The sequence below is a fragment of the Protomyctophum parallelum genome (assembly GCF_964188405.1).
Source record: "Protomyctophum parallelum genome assembly, chromosome: 16".
Lineage (NCBI taxonomy): Eukaryota > Metazoa > Chordata > Actinopteri > Myctophiformes > Myctophidae > Protomyctophum > Protomyctophum parallelum.
Genome location: NC_139711.1, coordinates 43,672,534 through 43,692,725, shown reverse-complemented (window position 1 = coordinate 43,692,725; position 20,192 = coordinate 43,672,534). Strand labels below are relative to the sequence as shown.

The following is a 20,192-nucleotide window of genomic DNA, read 5'->3' as shown; positions in this document are numbered from 1 at the left end:
ACGGTCCCAGAAACTCACCTTTTGTGTAAAGTACACTTTTAGGACAGAACATAAAACATTAAAACGAGACGGATATTATTGTAATTCCCTCAAGTGCGCCACCTACAGAGCTGGTCGATGGGGAAATGCCATCGACCAGATCAGTAGGGGGCGCACTCGAGTGTATACAAAATAACACAATAACATCATTATGTTTTTATTTTCTGCCGCACAATGTTGACGTTAGCATTAGGAGTTCTGACACGTTGCCCACCGCGAACATTATAACACGGTATTTGTTTTGCGCGAGTAGGGAAATAATATTCTTTATTTTACTGCAGTTTAGACTTCGCACGTTTAGTGAACGTTTCAGTCTAATGGGAATAACACTGTTCCTGGAGCAGAGCGAGCAGACTGATGCTAGCTATGGCTAGCAGCCATGTAGCTATTAGCATAACAACAACAACACAAACCATTGACTTTAGTTTATAACACCAATAATAATAATAATATTATAATAACAACACTACTGCCACACCATGACAACAGGCGTTCACGTTGTCTTGTTGACCTGGCTGTCACTGCTGAGATATGTTATGTATATGCCAGGAACAATGATGTAAACAACACCGTTCATATAGTTGTTAACTGACAGGCTAATTAAGCTAGAGTGTTGTGTTCTTAATTGTTCCATCATTATAATAATCATGTCGACACTGGGAGAGAGAGGGTCCAGTTGGTTCTGTGTTTATTTATAAAATAAAGCACGTTTCAAAACAACTACAAGGGGCTGCATAGCATGTAAAACAACACACAGAAACATTATACAAATATATGGGATTAAAAAAATATCGAAATTAGAAACAAATAGGCCTATAGCCTATATATTAAGGGTACTTAACAGTTTGCAGAAAAAAGCACAGTAAAGTACAGTTTAATACAAGGTAAGAGGATTTATTATAACCCAAGAAAGCCTATGGCTTGTTTCCATTGGGGTCCTTCATATATCGGAATCTGAAAAAGTTGAAGTTTGGTTTAGAATGAACAACATACAAGGGTGTCCAGGAGAATGTAAAAGGCCGGGGAGCAACAATGCTGGTCAAATATATTTATTAATGCATTATGATGTGCTTATAATTAATTATAGGCTTTATAAAACTTGTTATAAATGTGTATAATTATTCACAAGGTGCCCAGTGCTGCTGGGCATAATGGCGTTATAAGCTCAGTGCACGTGAAGCGTTAATGCGCTTGTAGATCTGCTATTGTTTATTATTATTATTTTTGCAAAGACATTTGGCGTAGATTGAAAAACAACGCACAAATTACAGTGCAACTCAGGTGTGTTTTACTACGTCTAGAGAGTCTTAAGTGGTTCAATCCAATCCACTTTATTTATATAGCACATTTCACAACTCAAGGTTTACAAAAGTGCTGTACAGAAAGTTAAAAGCTAAATACGCTGTGAAGCCACCAGCCACCACACAGTAGAACATATAACCACAAAGCCAAAGAAAAACACAGAACTCTCAAACGGAATTAAAATCCAAAGTGTACTGTACAGGTGGGTCTTAACTTCTTAAGGCGAGATTTAAACGTCTCGATGGTGGACTTGGGGGATACGAGTCGACAGAATAGGCTCGGTCACCTCTGGTCTTTAGACGTGCCTTTTCTGTGACCTGGAGATTCAACTGGCCAGCAGAACGCCTTGACCTTGAGGGAGTATACCTCTATAAGATCACAGAGATGCTGTACTGAGGCGCAACTGGTTAAACTCAAGGGATATGGATCATTTCCACTATATTATCAAAGTATTCTGTGGCAGCCCTTGCAGGCTTGTGTCACTCACAGCACCCTATAGGGTTGATGCCCACATGGGCTTCTGTAAAAAGGCCTATGACCCAGCGTATACATTCTGGGGGCGGGAGGGTATCGGTATCGGGTACGGTCGCCCCTAAACCATATCGCCCCTCGGTTTTTACGCCGACCTCACGCCCGACCGCTCTGTGCCGCGGTTCTTGTATTCTTTATTTTGTCTTACTGAGAATAAGGTTAGAAATTAGTTTAGGGTTAGGCATAGTTTTACTGTGGTTAAGTTTACGTATAGGGTTAGGTTTAGGCATTGTTTTACTGAGGTTAAGGTTAGGGATAAGGTTAGATTTAACCGTTTTAAGCATAATTCACTTGGGTTCCTTTTTGGAATACCAAGGCCGGGCAGTTCCGCCGGCTGTACGCCCGGGGGCCAGTTGGTAAAGGAGCGACTCGTTTGGTATTGGGCAGGAGTGGCTCAGGGGTAGAGCGGCCGGTAGAGCGGCCGGATGGGAACCATGAGGTTCCCAGTTTGATCCCTGTGGGCTCCCCCAGAGTTAGGCCCTCATTTATCAACCGTGCGTACGCCAAAATATGGGCGCACGCCGAAATTACCGACATTTTCGGCATTTAACATTTCCGGCAAAGCTTGAAATTGAACTTGAGTAGGACAAATAGTCACGTCTGGTCGCGAGCTGGCGTACGCTGTTTTTCTGTTTTACACAAGCGGAGCAGCCTTGTCTGAACTGCTGAGAGGCTGTCACAGGCATCAAAACATATATGTATTCACTCCTAAAATGTTTATATAAAAGGTATGTATAATGTATATGGGCTACATGTAAAAAATAAATAAATAAAAATGTTAAGGAATACATGTGTCATATGAAATTAGTAGGAGATAAAATCGCGCAATTAAAAACAATGTTGCAAGAGATGCTTAAGCCATTTAAACAGTGTTTTGCATGAGCGCATACATGCGAGGATTTGGGCTGTCTGTGCTGAAATATTTCCATGACGGGACGTTGGAGAGTATAGTGCAGCAGCTGCTGCAGCTCAGCTGCGGAGAGTCCCAACGTGCAGGTATAGCCTACTGTAGCCTAATCTACAGCATGAAGGCCGATGTCTTTCTTACGGTATGTGCAATATAATAAACCCGACGCGTCGCTCGAATGCCAAATGTACCGTGCCAGGCTGTGGCAGGCTCCCAGCGCAAGTGGGAACTGCATCGGAGATATAGGTATATTACCCAGCCAGCCCATGCACCAGCCACATGAGGCTATGGTTTTGGCTGCACATTCATATAACAGTGACTAACGACTGCGAGGCAATCTAAATAGACTGGCGAACGTCGGAACGTGCATGGTCAGTTGGTCACGGACGGACCACTGTGATAGAGAGAGACAGACAGACAGACAGACAGACAGACAGACAGACAGACAGGACAGGACAGGAGGAGCAACTGCAAAACAGCAGCGTGTGTGTGCCTATTTGTTATTTAATTATATGGTTCACAGGTTCAGGTTTTCGTTCACTAATATATCTTGTTGTATATTAAATTAAAAATACTTTAATAATTTAATATACAACTAACAACACACAGTTAAAGTTGCAAATAGTGATATGTGCGTGCGTGCGTGCGGGGGGTGAGGGGGAAGCGAAGCGAGAGGAGAAACAGACAGCTTTATTTAATGTGTCATGTAGGTGCGTGCGTGCATGACAGCAAGGCAAGCGAGGTGAGAGGGAAACAGACAGGGACCCTGCATGAATTAAATAAAGTTGTAGGCCTACCCTGTCACAGGGTAGGCCTACAACTTTATTTAGTTGTCTGTTTCTCCTCTCGCTTCGCTTCCCTTGCTGCCCGCCTCACCCCCCGCACGCACGCTTTATTTAATTCATGCAGGTGTTCGTTCTTTATTTGTTTAACAACACACCAGTTAGTTGGGCTTGCAAGTTGCGTGTGCGTGCTGTGCGTGTGTATGAGAGAGGGGGGTGAGGCGAGCAGCAAGGCACGGGAGAAACCTATTTTTTCATGTAACCATGGTTTCAGGAAACGTATTGCCGTTGTTCATGTCGCAAAAACGAGGGCGAGGCTTGATTTCTTAGGGCGTGCCAGATCAAATTCAGCCGTGACATTTATTAACGTGAGAACAAAATTAAGGAAGGATCAGCTGTTTGCGATCACTTTATAAATGCCGTGGCGACGTGGGTGTACTACGAAACCTGCACTCGAATCTGTGGCAGATTTTACACTCGATTGATAAATGAGGGCCTTAGTGTCTGTCAAAGTGTCCCTGGAACAACATATTTTCAGATGGGAGTCGGTGGCCAAATACAGATCATTCTGGGGCTCCTTGACATGAAATAGATTGAGAATCACTGACATACAGTAGAAACATAGGTTTTCCAGAAAACTGTCAGGATTTAGGTTACATTTGCAAGAATCTGGTCTCAGGCCTACTGTGGTTTTTGAGTGGTGCAACCACTCCCTTACGGAGCTATGTGTGTGTGTGTGTGGGTGGCTGGCTGGCTGGCTGGGTGGGTGCGTCTGAGCACGAAAACAGCATGGTTGTTTTTCACCACCTGTGCGCACACACAAACACACACGCACATATCAACTGTATATATGGTGATTTCGGGTGTGCCAGTACAGTACAGTGACAGTACAGTATACAGGGACCCCCACAAGTCGGTAACTCTGTCATTTCTCAACCGTTTCGGACGCGGGGCGGCTCGCCGGAATCGGGCCGGCACCCTGGGTGTGTTCCTGTGGGTCTGGAACGTCTGCCCCCCCCCCCCCCGGGAACCCCACACCACTCACTTATTTCTTCTCTTCCAGGGAGTATTGCGGTCCAGCGTTGAGGCCTCCTCCTCAACACCACCACCATGGCAGCAGCCTCCTCCCAGTGGGAGCTCCCTCCGGAGCTGTGCTGTCGGCCCATGGCCTTCGTGGCGCTGACCGGCCTGGACGTGATCTACAACGCCGTGCACCGCGCCATCTGGGACGCCTTCTGTGCCAACCGGCGCGCCGACAGAGTGCCCATCTCCTTCAAATGCCTCCCCGGAGACCACGAGTACCCAAAATGCCGCACCAAGGTGGGATGAAAAAAAAACTAAAAAACATCTGAGATGAATTATTGTCGGAGTTGTTTTCTTTTGATTCACTGCCCTATGAATTCATCGATGTTGAAAAAAAAAAAGTTCACGTTGTTCAAACCTGTGTCAAAAATTCGCGGAGCTTTCCGATCTACAAGCTCGGGACGTGTTTTGAGCTTGTAGATCTGCTATCTTTTGGCTTTATGACGAATGGGCAAAAAAAGCTGTAAAATGGCATTCATAATATCACCGTCCTAAAATGTAGATTAACGATTGACCATTTCGGCATTTAGCAGCCAGTCTTCATTCAGAGTGGCTTAAAGGAGAATTCCATGCTAGAAGGCTTTCTTACCTTTTATTTGTAGTTACGTCCCCACCAAAGTGGTCCAGGTGGTATTTTGTGCAAAAGCGTATTATTATTGGCTATTTCCCCTACCATAAAGCCCTCAATGAATTGAATTGAATTGAATGGGGCCTTGGGGTGTTGTGCTAATTCGCTTATTTCAATCGCTCAAAAATCTGTGTGTGTGTGTGTGTGTGTGTGTGTGTGTGTGTGTGTGTGTGTGTGTGTGTGTGTGTGTGTGTGTGTGTGTGTGTGTGTGTGTGTGTGTGTGTGTGTGTGTGTGTGTGTGTGTGTGTGTGTGTGTCCGTTCAGAGGACGTCCTATGAGTGGTACATCCCTAAAGGCATCCTGAAGACAGGCTGGATGAACAAACACCTCAACCTGGTCCCTGCTCTGGTGGTTCTGTTCTACGAGCTGGACTGGGACGACCCGCAGTGGAAGGAGAAGCAGTCTGAATGTGCAACCAAGGTGGAGATCGTCAGGTAACTGTCAGGCACACGTGGAAAGGACTCAGGATGCAGGCACAAAAAGTCACTGAAAACCCCAAACTTCAAAAACAGGCAAGGGGCAGGCAAAACAATCAAAACAGTAGAAGGCAAAGGTCAAAATCCAAAGGCAGTCAGCGAGGGCAGAAGTGCCGACAAGGGCTTGGCAAAAAAATCGTGGTCTGATATCTGATATGCTGTTTTGCTTTTTCTAGACCACGATTTAGACCAGGTCTATCACCAGTCTACAGTAAAGGGCGGCTGTGGCTCAGGAGGTAGAGCAGGTCGTCCAATGATCCCGGGGTCGGCGGTTCGATTCCCGGCTCCTCCTCCTGTCCACATGTCGAGGTGTCCTTGGGCAAAGACACTGAACCCCACATCGCCTCCAATGAGTCAGTCGGTGTGAGCTCGCCACCATTTGATGTGTGAATGTGGGAAGTGAGGACGCTGACGTCGACTGTTCGCCGCTTCACCTCCCAATGTATGAACGAATTAACCATATTGTAAAGCGCTTTGAGCAACTTGGAAAAGCGCTATAAAATTAACCCATTTTTGGGCGGGAACCCCTTTTGGTGTTTTAAACATTATGTTATAATTTAGCTATTGAAAAATATAAGATTTGCTATTTTTGAAAAATCGTAAAAATGTGGCGCAAATCTTTGAATATATAGTCTTTCAAAGTGAATGTTTTTAACTCAGGTCTGCATGGGTTAAATTCATTCTAAATGTGTTTCCACCACGGTGTGTAGGACCAGTCTACAGGGAAGGAACACCAAGGTGGCCGTGGTGCTCATCCAGAAGAAGACCCCTCTGCCGCCAGGTAAAGACTTGTACTTCTGAATACCATTCTGACCTGAGATCAGATTCTAAAAATGTCTTCTACATCCTGACAGTTTTCTGAAAAAGCTATGTTTCTATGTCAGTCGTTCTTCGTTTTTTCAAAAATAGCAGACCTACAAGCTCATAGCGCGCTACTCGGTGGCGCGCTATGAGCTTGTAGATCTGCTATTTTTCAATAGCTAAAGCATAACATAATGCTAACACCAAAAGGGGTTCCCGCCCAAAATGGGTTAATACTTATGTGAGTGTATTTGTTTGTAAACAAAGCTCAAACAGAGCTGTAGATCAGCTATTTTTGCTATATTTGAATTGAAATCCTGAATATTTTTTTTGCTATTTTTAAATTGGAATCCTGAAGTAAAAGTTTTATTGAATTGCAAATGGATTTATTAGTTATAGTTATGTTATAACTTTATGAATTAAATACAAATACATTGGACATAACGCTCCGGTTCGGTCTCTATCATTTTATTACTCTATGATAGACACACCAGAGTCACACTGAAAACTGGAGCCTTTTCCCTGAGTGACGGACACAGATAGACTACTGTATGTCTGGCTGACGCAACACACCGGCTTCACGGATTGGCCAGGGGCGTCACATGACGTTTGTACCACTGTAGAGATATAAGAGATAGTGTGTGGTTGACAGAACTGCATTCTGGGACAGAGACGGAGATTCAGAACTGCATTGTGGGACAGAGAACCAAGAACAACCTGATGTTAGAATGATCCGCTGGACCGTCCATCTGAAAGGAGGAGCAGAGGGATGTCGCCATGCAGCTGTGGTGCTGCAGGACAAGCTGTACTGCTTTGGAGGAGACAGTGATCCCATTGATGTTCACGTCTTCAACACAGTGTCTTTATGCTGGAGGAAGCTGACCCCAGGGACGCCGCCAGGAAGAGGAGGAGGGCGCCACCTAGAGGTTCCATCCAGGCGCTCTGGCCACTCAGCTGTGTTGGTTGAAGATATAGTCTACATCTGGGGAGGGATGCCTTACTGCAATGTGCTTTATGCATTTGGTGTTGACACCTACAGATGGTTCAAACCCAGGGTTTCTGGCACTGTTCCAGAGGAGAGGTACTACCACTCAGCCTGTGTGTTGGAGAAGGTCATGTTTATACATGGAGGATCCACCATGCTGACTGGATGGACTACTGACATGTACAAGTTGGACACCAGCACAATGGTCTGGACTTTAATTAACACCAGAGGAACTCAACATACTGCTACAGACTTTCACTCTACCACCATCATCGGGACAAAGATGTTTGTATTTGGGGACTCTGGGGACCTCAGAGTGTTTGACACAGAGACCAACATCTGGCTGAGCACACCATTTCCACAGCCTCATCAATCCAGCCTCATCCATCATTCAATTACCTACAATGGAGAGCTGTACATATTTTGTGGCTGGAACAATTATGATGTGTGGAAATTCAGTCCAGAGACCTTCTCCTGGAAGAAGGTTGAGCCCAAGGGAAAGGTCCCGGGCCGATGTATGAGATATGCTGCTGCATGCATGGTGGGAGATCGTATCTTCCTCGTATCTTCCTTCCTACCTGATGACCTGTATGTCTTAGACTTCAATCCGAGCCTCAAGACATTATGTAAGCTAGCAGTTATTCAGTACGGTCTGGAGCAGTCGGAGCTCACACACAACATCAGGTGGGAACTGGCAGCCATGACAACCAACAATAACAACCCGACGACGCCGACATGATAAAAGCATGCCGATGATAAAGAAGGAAATATAAATAATACAAATCAAACCCGTGTGAAGTGAGGGGCGCTAATATATTAAAGTCTACCTCAGTCATGTTGATCAGGTGATGTAAAACAAACGGTGCCAACACAAACATTAAACGCCATTAACAATAAAGAGACAATATGACGTAAACGACACATTGTGGCATAAATGTTCCCTTCGTTGTCAATGCGTTTACTAAACAAACTTTGAACTAAAGACAAACATTAAACCTGTGTATAGGAAGGGCCCCTCAAAAATCTGACAAATTCATGAAACGGCAAAAAATAATTACACTTGTGTGAAGTGAGCGGTGCCTTTGACTTGTTTGTCTGGGGCACCCGTCACAACTGCCCCTCCCTACCTACCCTACCCTACACACAGGTGTGATTTTCTTTTTTTTTGAGGGGCACCAACCCCTGCTATGCCATGCAGCTTTGTGTGTCTGTGTGTATCACAGTGATGATTTGACTGGTTGAGCACGGAATGTCACATCACATTCATTCCGCTCTTAATATCACATATGATGAGTGTGATCTTTCTGTCTCGGTTATGGAAGGTAAAAAGTCAGTGTGTCACCGTATCAAGTTAATAGTCATCAGTCCAGTACCAAGAGATAAAAAGTGTCCATGTTTATCCTGATTTTTTTCTTTTTTTTGCCATTTTTTTTAATTGGAATCCTGAAGTTACTTTTTCTTTTAAATTTTAAATGCATTTAGTTATAGTTATGTTAACTTTATGAATGAAATACAAATACATTGGACATAACAAAAACTAGACAATAACATTTTAATACTAGTAATTAGCTGAAATCAATAATATATCAATGTTCGGATATTAACCTGAGGGCCGCATGTGGCCCCGGGCCGCCAGTTGCCCATGTATGATACAGTATATGGGGGCCCATGTATGTCATCTATTTGTGCTTTGGTTGGATGATGATTATGAAAGACTTGAGTTATGTTTTAGGAAAGAATGTTCTGTATGTTTTATTTAATTTATTAAATGATTTCTGTTGTGTCCTGTAAGTCCATGTGGGCTGGGCACCTTCGGTGCATGACACAGGAATAAAGAACCTATCGTTGTGTGTGTGTGTGTGTGTGTGTGTGTGTGTGTGTGTGTGTGTGTGTGTGTGTGTGTGTGTGTGTGTGTGTGTGTGTGTGTGTGTGTGTGTGTGTGTGTGTGTGTGTGTGTGCGTGCGTGCGTGCGTGCGTGCATGCATGCGTGTAGGAGAGGACCTGGTAGCGTCAGAGAGAGCAGCCACTCTGTGTAACTCCTGTGATCTGTCTGGAAAGAGCCTGTTTGTCCTCCCACACACAGACCACCTGGTGGGATACATTATCAGGTATGCACGCACACACACACACACACACACACAGACCACCTGGTGGGATACATTATCAGGTATGCACGCACACACAACGCACACACACACATTTCGCACATTGTGTAGATCGGCTGCGTGTGGTATTTTTGGAAAACATTTTTCAGCCGATGAATGGAAGTGGTTCTAACTGTTAGAGGTCTAACTGTTAGAGGTCTAACTGTTAGAGGTTTGGCTGCACATCTCACAGCGGATGTCTTCTCACCACCTCACGCTGAACCCTGACAACACTGAGCTTATCTCTCTTCTTTCCAGCCCCACGCAGGAGCTAACTATTTCCATAGACAGAAGCCCTGGTGACTTCGGTCCCAACAGCCAGCGCTGGCCTGGGACGCCACAACCAGCGCACAGATAGCAGAAACTCTACCGCCCGCTCCGTCGAGGCACACACAAACAAACAAGGCCTAATAATACCACCACTTTGACAGAACAACATAAATGATACAAACCAACAGACAACTACACAACCTTTTGTTGCTCTCACAAGAATGCTGGTAAAAGTATTCAAGATAGAAGAGGGTTTATTTTTCACTAATTTTGCCTGCCTGCAAAAATAAATCGTATCATAACTTCAGCGCCCCCACCGGTAATATGACCAGTACGTCCTGTGGCCAGTCCACTCCTGCCAACAGCCAAGAACCTTGCTGTTGCCCTGGACAGTCAGCTCTCGTTCAATCAGAACCTTGCTGTCAAAACTTGTCTACGAGGGAAACTCCCCCCTGTCAGGTGTAAAGGAGCAACTTGGACACTCATGCATGATGGAAGCATGAGTTCAAGTCCGTTGCTCTCCCCAGGTTGGCGGAGGGTTTGTAGAGCCCAGGATCACATTAGATAATTGACACAGGGATGAAAAATGGGTTACAAAATCGTGATATCGATAAAACTACTATAATTAATAATAATAGAAAACGTGTCTACGGTAACTCACTCCTACCGGCATGTGCATGTACAGTAAGCCCCGCCAAATGATCCAACCAGACATAATTCTCACATGTCTCCCCACCCCCTTCTCCACTCCCTCCATTGGCTCCCCGGTCACTGGCCCCGCACAGCGTACAAAACACTGATGCTGGCCTACAAAGCTACGAAAGGTATGGCTTCAAACCCTCTCCTCCACTCAGCTCAGCTAACGCAGAAGAAGTCTCCCAAACTATGGAATGCACTCCCCATTGCAATCAGCACTGCAGACTCACTCCTAATCTTCCGCTATAGTCTGAAAACCCAAGCCCACTTCATATGCCACTTTAGCCCGTAGCACTTGCCGTAGCACTGTCCCTAGCCTCGGCGGACTTTCCGTCTGCTATATGCCTACCGGTTGTAAATTGTACTAACTGGTCATTCTAGCACAGTGGTTCCCAAAGTGGGGTCTGGGGGGGACCCCCAAGGGTCCTTGAGGGAGATCCAGGGGGTCCCCAGCTAAATGATAGTTTGGAACCAAATGGACCCTTTATGGGTCTGTAACTCTGAGAGTGATACAAATGGAACCAAATGGACCCTTTATGGGTCTGTAACTCTGAGAGTGATACAAATGGAACCAAATTGACCCGTTAAGGTTCAATTTGTATCACTCTCAGAGTTAATCCATTTTGGGCGGGAACCCCTTTTGGTGTTTTAAACATTATGTTATAATTTAGCTATTGAAAAATAGCAGATCTACAATTGTAGGTCTGCTATTTTCGAAAAAAGGATTTAGACGATTTAGACTTAAAAAAAAAAAAATTGTCAGGCCTAAATGGGTTAAATTCACATTGATTTTACAATATAAATTGGGGGTCCCAGAGATAGAAATGCCATTAAATGGGGGGTCCATATAGACTTAATGCATGTCAAACTGGGGGTCCGTATATGGGTTGATGAGCTGATCAGTGTCTATTTGGGGGTCCTTGAGCACTGTTCTAGCAGGAACGTAACATCCTCCTGTACTGTGTGTGACAACAGGTTGGAGAACGCCTTCTACGAACACGCCCAGACCTACTACTACACCGAGATCCGCCGTGTGAAGTCCCACAAAGAGTTCCTCAACAAGACCACGCACCAGGTTGGAACGCACGTTGCACACGCACGCACGCCGCGCATGCTGTGGTGGTTTTGGTCTTTGGAATGAAACTTCATTTAGTTTTAGTCACATTTTAGTCACCTGGAATGTGTTCAGTGGCGTGCACAGATAGACACTAGGGGGTGCTAGAGCACCCCCTGCCCTTTTGGCAATGTGCTCTTAAAAAAAAAAGAAGAAAAAAAAGGTTTTATTTTTTTTCCTAATTTGTAGTGTGTGGACCATGCGGTGACATTGATCAAATCTTGATAAAAAAACGCTTCTACTATATTATTTAGGCCCCCCACAATCTAAAGCTATGTTTCTATGTCAGTGGTTCTTCGATACAAAAAGAAATAGCAGACCTACAAGCTCGTAGCCCTATGAGCTTGTAGATCTGCTATTTTTAAATAGCTAAAGCATGCCATAATGCTAACACCAAAATGGGTTAAGGCAACCAGCCGGTTCCACGCGCTGCACAAGGTGCCCTTTTTTTCACTTGAGCACCTGCCCCTCTAAATGTCTGTGCACGCCACTGAATGTGTTAGTCTAGTCTTAGTCGACTAAATATAATAATTGAGTCCAATAAATCTACAGTTGGTTTTAGACTCAAATGTATTTTGCCAGGCCTTGATGCCGTCGTAATGGCTGATTTTACACTTGCTGAAAATAGCCGATCTACAAGCTCACAACGCGTCGCAGCACGACGCGTTGTGAGGTTGTAGATTGGCTATTTTCAGCATGAAACCAAGAGTAAAATGACGTATTTTATTTATGCTGGATCTCTTGTCCACTAGTCCATTTTAGTCTAGTTTTTATTTCTTGAAGAAATTATCAATATATTTAGTTTTAGTCATCATAGCTTAGTTTTCATTTAGTTTCTGTTTAGTTTTCGTTCTTTTGTAAAAAAGGTAGTAATTTTTCGTCTTAGTTTTAGTCGACTAAAACTGCACGCATGCTGCGTGAACACACATCAGTGTTTATATGGTCGACTAAAACTATGATGCAAAAATGGTCTCTAAATAAAAACTAAGCTATAATGACTGAAACTAAGACTAAAATTATATTCACAATTTCGTCAACAAATTAAAAAACAGACTGAAATGCTTGTAGGTCTGCTATTTTAGAAAAATCGTGAAAATGCGGCACAAATCTTTGAATATAAATTTTATTTATTTCGACGTAACCCTACATGGGTTAAATCAATTGCACCCTGTCCTCTGTAGCTGCTGTTCGTCAGACACCAGTTCAAGATCGCCTTCTTCAGTGAGCTGAAGCAGGACACCCAAAACGCCCTGAAGTAAGTAAAGTCTGTCTGTACACCCAGGACACCCTGAAGTGTCTTATAGATTTTAAAATTATTTTACTTGTGTACAAAGCTCTCAATGGTCTCGCACCTTCCTACCTACATGACTGCCTGCCTAAATATGTCCCAAACCGCCCCCTAAGGTCTTCCACCGCCGGCCTGCTCGCTTTGCCCAAAAAAATGGCAACTAAAAAATACGGGGAAGCAGCTTTTTGCTTCTACGGGCCGTCGGCATGGAACAAGCTCCCACTGTACCTTCGTCAGGCAGCCTCTGTAGACATTTTTAAAGCTCAGCTCAAGACCCACTTCTACAACATTGCCTTTAATTTATCTTTTATTTTTTATTTCACTGTACTGCATTACTGCTTGTTTTTTAATGTCGTTGCCTTGCTTTTCTTTTATTCTCCATTGTTCTGTAAAGCACTTTGAGCTGCATTTCATGTCATGAAAGGTGCTATACAAATAAAGTTTTATTATTATTATTATTATATAATATAGTAGAAACTGTTCAGAAAAAAGCATCGCTACTAACCTGTGTGTGCGTGGTGTGTGTGTGTGTGTGTGTGTGTGTGTGTGTGTGTGCGTGGTGCGTGCGTGTGTGCGTGTGTGCGTGTGTGCGTGCAGGTATTACCGAACGGCGTACAGTCTGATCCATGAACTCAGAGCGCATGAGACCAACATTCTGGAGATCAAAACGATGGCTGGCTTCATCAGCTATAAGGTGTGTACAGAGACCTGGGAGGCATAATGTTCATCAGCTATAAGGTGTGTACAGAGACCTGGGAGGCATAATGTTCATCAGCTATAAGGTGTGTACAGAGACCTGGGAGGCATAATAATGTTGCTTCATCAGCTATAAGGTGTGTACAGAGACCTGGGAGGCATAATAATGTTGCTTCATCAGCTATAAGGTGTGTACAGAGACCTGGGAGGCATAATAATGTTGCTTCATCAGCTATAAGGTGTGTACAGAGACCTGGGAGGCATAATGTTGCTTCATCAGCTATAAGGTGTGTACAGAGACCTGGGAGGCATAATGTTCATCAGCTATAAGGTGTGTACAGAGACCTGGGAGGCATAATGTTCATCAGCTATAAGGTGTGTACAGAGACCTGGGAGGCATAATAATGTTGCTTCATCAGCTATAAGGTGTGTACAGAGACCTGGGAGGCATAATGTTCATCAGCTATAAGGTGTGTACAGAGACCTGGGAGGCATAATGTTCATCAGCTATAAGGTGTGTACAGAGACCTGGGAGGCATAATGTTCATCAGCTATAAGGTGTGTACAGAGACCTGGGAGGCATAATGTTGCTTCATCAGCTATAAGGTGTGTACAGAAACCTGGGAGGCATAATAATGTGGCTTCATCAGCTATAAGGTGTGTACAGAGACCTGGGAGGCATAATGTTCTTCATCAGCTATAAGGTGTGTACAGAGACCTGGGAGGCATAATGTTCTTCATCAGCTATAAGGTGTGTACAGAGACCTGGGAGGCATAATGTTCTTCATCAGCTATAAGGTGTGTACAGAGACCTGGGAGGCATACTGTTGCTTCATCAGCTATAAGGTGTGTACAGAGACCTGGGAGGCATAATAATGTTGCTTCATCAGCTATAAGGTGTGTACAGAGACCTGGGAGGCATAATGTTCATCAGCTATAAGGTGTGTACAGAGACCTGGGAGGCATAATGTTCATCAGCTATAAGGTGTGTACAGAAACCTGGGAGGCATAATAATGTTGCTTCATCAGCTATAAGGTGTGTACAGAGACCTGGGAGGCATAATAATGTTGCTTCATCAGCTATAAGGTGTGTACAGAGACCTGGGAGGCATAATAATGTTGCTTCATCAGCTATAAGGTGTGTACAGAGACCTGGGAGGCATAATAATGTTGCTTCATCAGCTATAAGGTGTGTACAGAGACCTGGGAGGCATAATAATGTTGCTTCATCAGCTATAAGGTGTGTACAGAGACCTGGGAGGCATAATGTTGCTTCATCAGCTATAAGGTGTGTACAGAGACCTGGGAGGCATAATAATGTTGCTTCATCAGCTATAAGGTGTGTACAGAGACCTGGGAGGCATAATAATGTTGCTTCATCAGCTATAAGGTGTGTACAGAGACCTGGGAGGCATAATAATGTTGCTTCATCAGCTATAAGGTGTGTACAGAGACCTGGGAGGCAAAATAATGTTGCTTCATCAGCTATAAGGTGTGTACAGAGACCTGGGAGGCATAATAATGTTGCTTCATCAGCTATAAGGTGTGTACAGAGACCTGGGAGGCATAATAATGTTGCTTCATCAGCTATAAGGTGTGTACAGAGACCTGGGAGGCATAATAATGTTGCTTCATCAGCTATAAGGTGTGTACAGAGACCTGGGAGGCAAAATAATGTTGCTTCATCAGCTATAAGGTGTGTACAGAAACCTGGGAGGCATAATAATGTTGCTTGCTTTACCTTACTGTGATTACGATCTAGTCTTTCTAGAAGCGTTAATATTCTGGGCATGTTGAAGTCAGAAATGAAGTATAGCCATCTAGTCAAAACCACGGAGATCTCCCTAGATTACGCGTGGCGAGCCATTCTTTCTGAGCGCTAAACCAAGGACTGTCTAAAGAGGACGAGACGCGAAGACCGTACGGTGGACTCCATGTTGCTCCATGGAAGGAAAGAAACATGTGCAGTTGAGACCAAGGAAGCTGAACGAGGAAGTGTTGGCTGCATAAAGCCCATTGCGCATGTTTCTTTCCTTCCATGGAGCACCATGGAGCAACATGGCGTCGCCCGTACGGTCTTCGCGTCTCGTCCTCTTTAGACAGTCCTTGTGCTAAACAGGGAAGGGAACGGCAGAGCACGCATGCGCGAAAAGCAAGGAGTACAAACCGGTGGAATAGCGCCCACTAGCGGCAGTGACGTTAGACTTCTGTGCTCTCCATACTGTAACAACAGGCCTGAAACTGAAAGTATCAATTATTACTGAGTTTCAATGTTTGTTTCAGATCTGTGTCTGTATCTCTGTATCTCTCTCTCTCTCTCTCTCTCTCTCTCTCTCCCCATAACAGATCTGTAGACTGTGTTTCCAACACAACACTCCTCTAGACTCCATCGCTCAGTTCAGGAAGCATATAGATCTGTGTAAGAAGAAGATCGGCAGCTCTGAGCTGGCCTTCGAGCACTCTGCCTGGATGTCCAAACAGTATGTGCACGCACGCACGCACATAGAATTGTGTACAAAATCTCACAATCCAACGGCAACAAAATATTCTTTAGTTTTGGGTCTGAGAGGCGACGTGAAAAGGGTTGAAAACCACTGGTCTACTGGACACAGAAACACTGTCACTGTGTGTGTGTTGCAGGTTCCAGTCGTTTGGGGAGCTGTTTGACGAGGCCATCAAGCTGGGCCTGACGGCCATCCAGACCCAGAACCCTGGCTTCTACTACCAGCAGGCTGCCTGCTACAGCCAGGAGAGGAAGCTGCAGGCCCAGCAGCTCTGTCAGGTACACTGTACCTCTGTATCTCTGTCAGGTAGCTCTGTACCTCTGTCAGGTACACTGTACCTCTGTATCTCTGTCAGGTAGCTCTGTACCTCTGTCAGGTACACTGTAAATCCTCTTTAAATAGGCCTTGCTGTGAACCAGGAAGTGAATGGCTGCACGTGCAGCAAAACGGCTCCGGGGGCACCGAGCAAGGTGTTGCCTAGCAACGGCTGCTGTCAAAAAAATGGATTTCAGCGTTTTTCTATTGATATAAAAGACCTTAAGACGTGTCCACACGTCCCAGGCACCCCGCGGTTTTATTTGATAGGACGTGTGGACACGTCTTTACCATCTTAAGTGTTATGGCCGATTCATACTCCTATTTTAGAGCCGAATAAAAGTGGGTTCGGCTCTGTAGAGCCTACAATGTGACGTCATTTGAGGTTCGGGGGGGGGGGGGGGGGGGGGGCGGGTACCGTCCTAAAGTCGGCTCTTCGGTGCTACTGAAAATTTCTGACGAGCCGAAATCATTTCGGCAACAGCGGTAAAATAGGAGTATGAATCGGCCCTTAAACTGCACATATCTAAGATTGCGATTTTGCGATTAACGATTTAATCGTGTTTTTTTTTTCAAATAAAGAAATAGCTGAAATAGCTCCTCTACAATAAACTTTATTTATATAGCACCTTTCATACATAAATGCAAGCATGCATGTAACAAGCATGTAGCTTGTTGTAAACTTGTAGATTAGCTATTTCTGCAATTTTCACATCTGCTATTTAGTAAAAAATAGCCGATCTACAAGCTCACAGTGCGTCTTAATTATTTCAGGCCGGAGTGAATTACCCCGCCCCCGACCCATTGGCCACGCCCACTGGAGGGTTGGACTTCTACGGCCAGAGAGCCTGGAGACAAGGACATCAAAGTAACACGCACACACACACACACACACACACAGACAGTTTAAGAAATGTCTCTATGCGCTGCACATTTCATCTACATTGTGTGTGCGTGTGCGCGTGTGTGCATGTGTGCGTGTGTGTGTCTTGTAGGTATCGACCCTCCAGACTCTGAGAAGGAGAAGACAGGGATACAGGCCCTGCAGAGCAAAGAGAGAGACGTCCCTCATTCTGTAAGTACTTTCTTTAAGCTATTTAGACCTGAGGACGATTCTACAAATGACCGTTTTCAGATTATTTTTTATTTTTATGTCAGCTGTTCTCAAACTATTTCATGTCAACGACCCCCAGAATTATATGTAATTGGCTGCCGAGCGCCATTTAAAAATATGTTGTTCCAGGGCCCCCCCCCCCCCCCCCCCCCAGAAGCAAAGATTTGAATTAAAAACGTTCGCTCTGAAAGAATATATATTAAAAGATTTTAGAAAAGTAGCAGCTCATAGCGCGGCTCATAGCGTGGCCGCGCTATGAGCTTGTAGATCTGCTATTTTTCAATTGCTAAAGTATAACATAATGCTTCAAACACCAAAGACATTGTGTGTCTCTTGTGAGGGCTTAATGGTCTCCTATGAATACAATATTAGGGGGGGGGGGGGCTCTGCTCAGTGTCTGTCTGTAGGAGTTGGTCATAGCTCTGCTCAGTGTCTGTGTGTCTGTCTGTAGGAGTTGATCATAGCTCTGCTCAGTGTCTGTGTGTATGTCTGTCTGTAGGAGTTGATCATAGCTCTGCTCAGCAACGCTGTGGCCCAGTTCAAGAAGTACAAATGTCCTCGCATGAAGAGCCACCTCAGTGAGTACCTTAAAAACACATACGTTCTCCCTGGCCTTTTAGAAAACCTTGGAGAAAGTGCCTGGGTTTTAAACTTTGTGTTTTTTAAAACCCAAATGCTCTCTTCATTTGTCTCGCTGAAGGAGAGCATGTGATCGGTTTATCATGTGTTTTTTCTGAAGTCCTCCTCTTTTTAAAGTCCATCCATCCATCTTCAACCGCTTAACAGTAGTTGGGTGGTGAGGGCAACGGAGCTCCAGATTTCCTTCTCCTTTCCTTCTCCAGAGCGTGCCTCAAGGACCTCCCTATAGGGAAACGTTCCAGAGGCATCCTTTTTTTCAAATGTTGTATCTTTCTGTTGTATATGTTTTGTTATAGCTGTGCAGCACGTTAATTAACCCTGGTTGTTTTTAAGGAGAATTTTGGACTAGAAGGCTTTCCTACCTTTATTTGTAGTTGTTACGTCCCCACTAAAGAGGTCCAGGTGTTATGTTGTGCAAAAGGCTATTTCCCCTACCTTAAGCCCTCAATGGAGGTTGGGTTTTAGTGCTAATTCGCTTATTTCCATCAAAAATAAGTAGTAAAGTGTGCCGCTTGGGATACTATTTACATTATGAAGAGAGGATATATATTATTATAATTTTTTTGAGCGATGGAAATAAGCAAATTAGCACTAAAACCCAATGCCCCATTCAGTTCAATTCAATTCAATTCAATGAGGTATGGTAGGGGAAATAGCCAATAATGCGCTTTTTGCACAAAATAACACCTGGACCTCTTTAGTGGGGACGTAACAACTACACATAAAGGTAAGAAAGCCTTCTAGTCTGAAATTCTCCTGTAAAAGTGCTCTATGAATACAATTGACTCTCTCTATCTCTATCTCTATCTCTATCTCTCTCTCTCTCTCTCTCTCTCTCTCTCGCTCTCTCTCTCTCTCTCTCTCTCTCTCTCTCTCTCTCTCTCTGCAGTGGTACAGATGGGAGAGGAGTACTACCATGCCAAGGACTACACCAAAGCCCTTAAGTGAGTCATGGCGCAACCGCAGGGTTTTTCTCTGCCAACGCACAGAGAAACAACCTTTAATTGAACCCTAGCATCCCCTATATCATTCTGCCGAGATATTCCAGTGTAGACTAGGGAGAACAGGACACACACACACTCTCTCTCTCTCTCTGTCGCTCTAATGAATTAGTCTCATGTCGCGCAGCTGCGTCTAGATTATCCCGGCGGATCCTGCCGGGAGCTGCCTATGCCATAGAAAGCATAGGTGGACCCCAGGCTAAATTAATAGTGATTCTTCCAGACTGTTGACTACGTGACTAATGAATGGTTTCTCCTCCAGCCTCCTGGACTACAATTTACAATTTACAATTTAGGCATTTAGCAGACGCTCTTAATCCAGAGCCATTTACATTAAGCAAGAACAAAAAAGCATGGGAATACATCACATAAAAAGCATTTATCATGAAACATGCGTAAACTAAGAAAGTATAAGTGGAATATCTATATAATGAAACTATACATATGACTACACAATGCAATTATAGTGCTGTCTACATAACATGCTAAAAGTCTGTATCAAATGCTATCTACTGTAAGTCTACAGAAATGCTATCTAAGGGGGTAGGGTAAGTGCTATGGGCCAGGATGGAGTCTGAAAAGGTGGGTTTTCAGACTGCGGCGGAAGATTGGGAGTGATGCTGCAGTTCTGACTGCAATGGGAAGTGCATTCCACAGTTTTGGAGCCTAAAGGGAGAAGAGTTTGGGACGTGTGGAGCGTTGTCCCGGCGTTTTTAGTGAGGGTACTTCCAGCTTCCCTGCGTTGCTGATCTGAGTGCGCGGGAGGATTTGTAGGGTTCAATCATACTTGCAAGTGACAAATGAGTGGTTTCTCCTACAGACTCCTGGACTATGTGACTAATGAGTGGTTTCTCCTCCAGACTGCTGGACTATGTGA

General features: G+C 44.5%; 2 protein-coding genes across 2 annotated transcripts in view; one reads left to right on the top strand and one right to left on the bottom strand.

Annotated features, from left to right (window-relative positions):
* The window catches only part of b4galt1l (DP-Gal:betaGlcNAc beta 1,4- galactosyltransferase, polypeptide 1, like), a 390,521-nt gene that overhangs the window by 22,973 nt on the left and 347,356 nt on the right, over nt 1-20,192 (bottom strand). The window lies entirely within an intron of this gene.
* Nucleotides 1-20,192, top strand: part of trappc11 (trafficking protein particle complex subunit 11) — a 55,257-nt gene that overhangs the window by 381 nt on the left and 34,684 nt on the right. The window contains 13 exon segments of the mRNA XM_083786548.1: nt 4,625-4,881; nt 5,537-5,706; nt 6,459-6,529; nt 9,528-9,642; nt 11,620-11,719; nt 12,940-13,013; nt 13,644-13,740; nt 16,089-16,222; nt 16,383-16,524; nt 17,336-17,429; nt 17,557-17,636; nt 18,175-18,253; nt 19,204-19,258. Of these exon segments, the coding sequence (XP_083642674.1) occupies nt 4,672-4,881; nt 5,537-5,706; nt 6,459-6,529; nt 9,528-9,642; nt 11,620-11,719; nt 12,940-13,013; nt 13,644-13,740; nt 16,089-16,222; nt 16,383-16,524; nt 17,336-17,429; nt 17,557-17,636; nt 18,175-18,253; nt 19,204-19,258 (1,421 nt within the window). The 5' untranslated portion in view covers nt 4,625-4,671.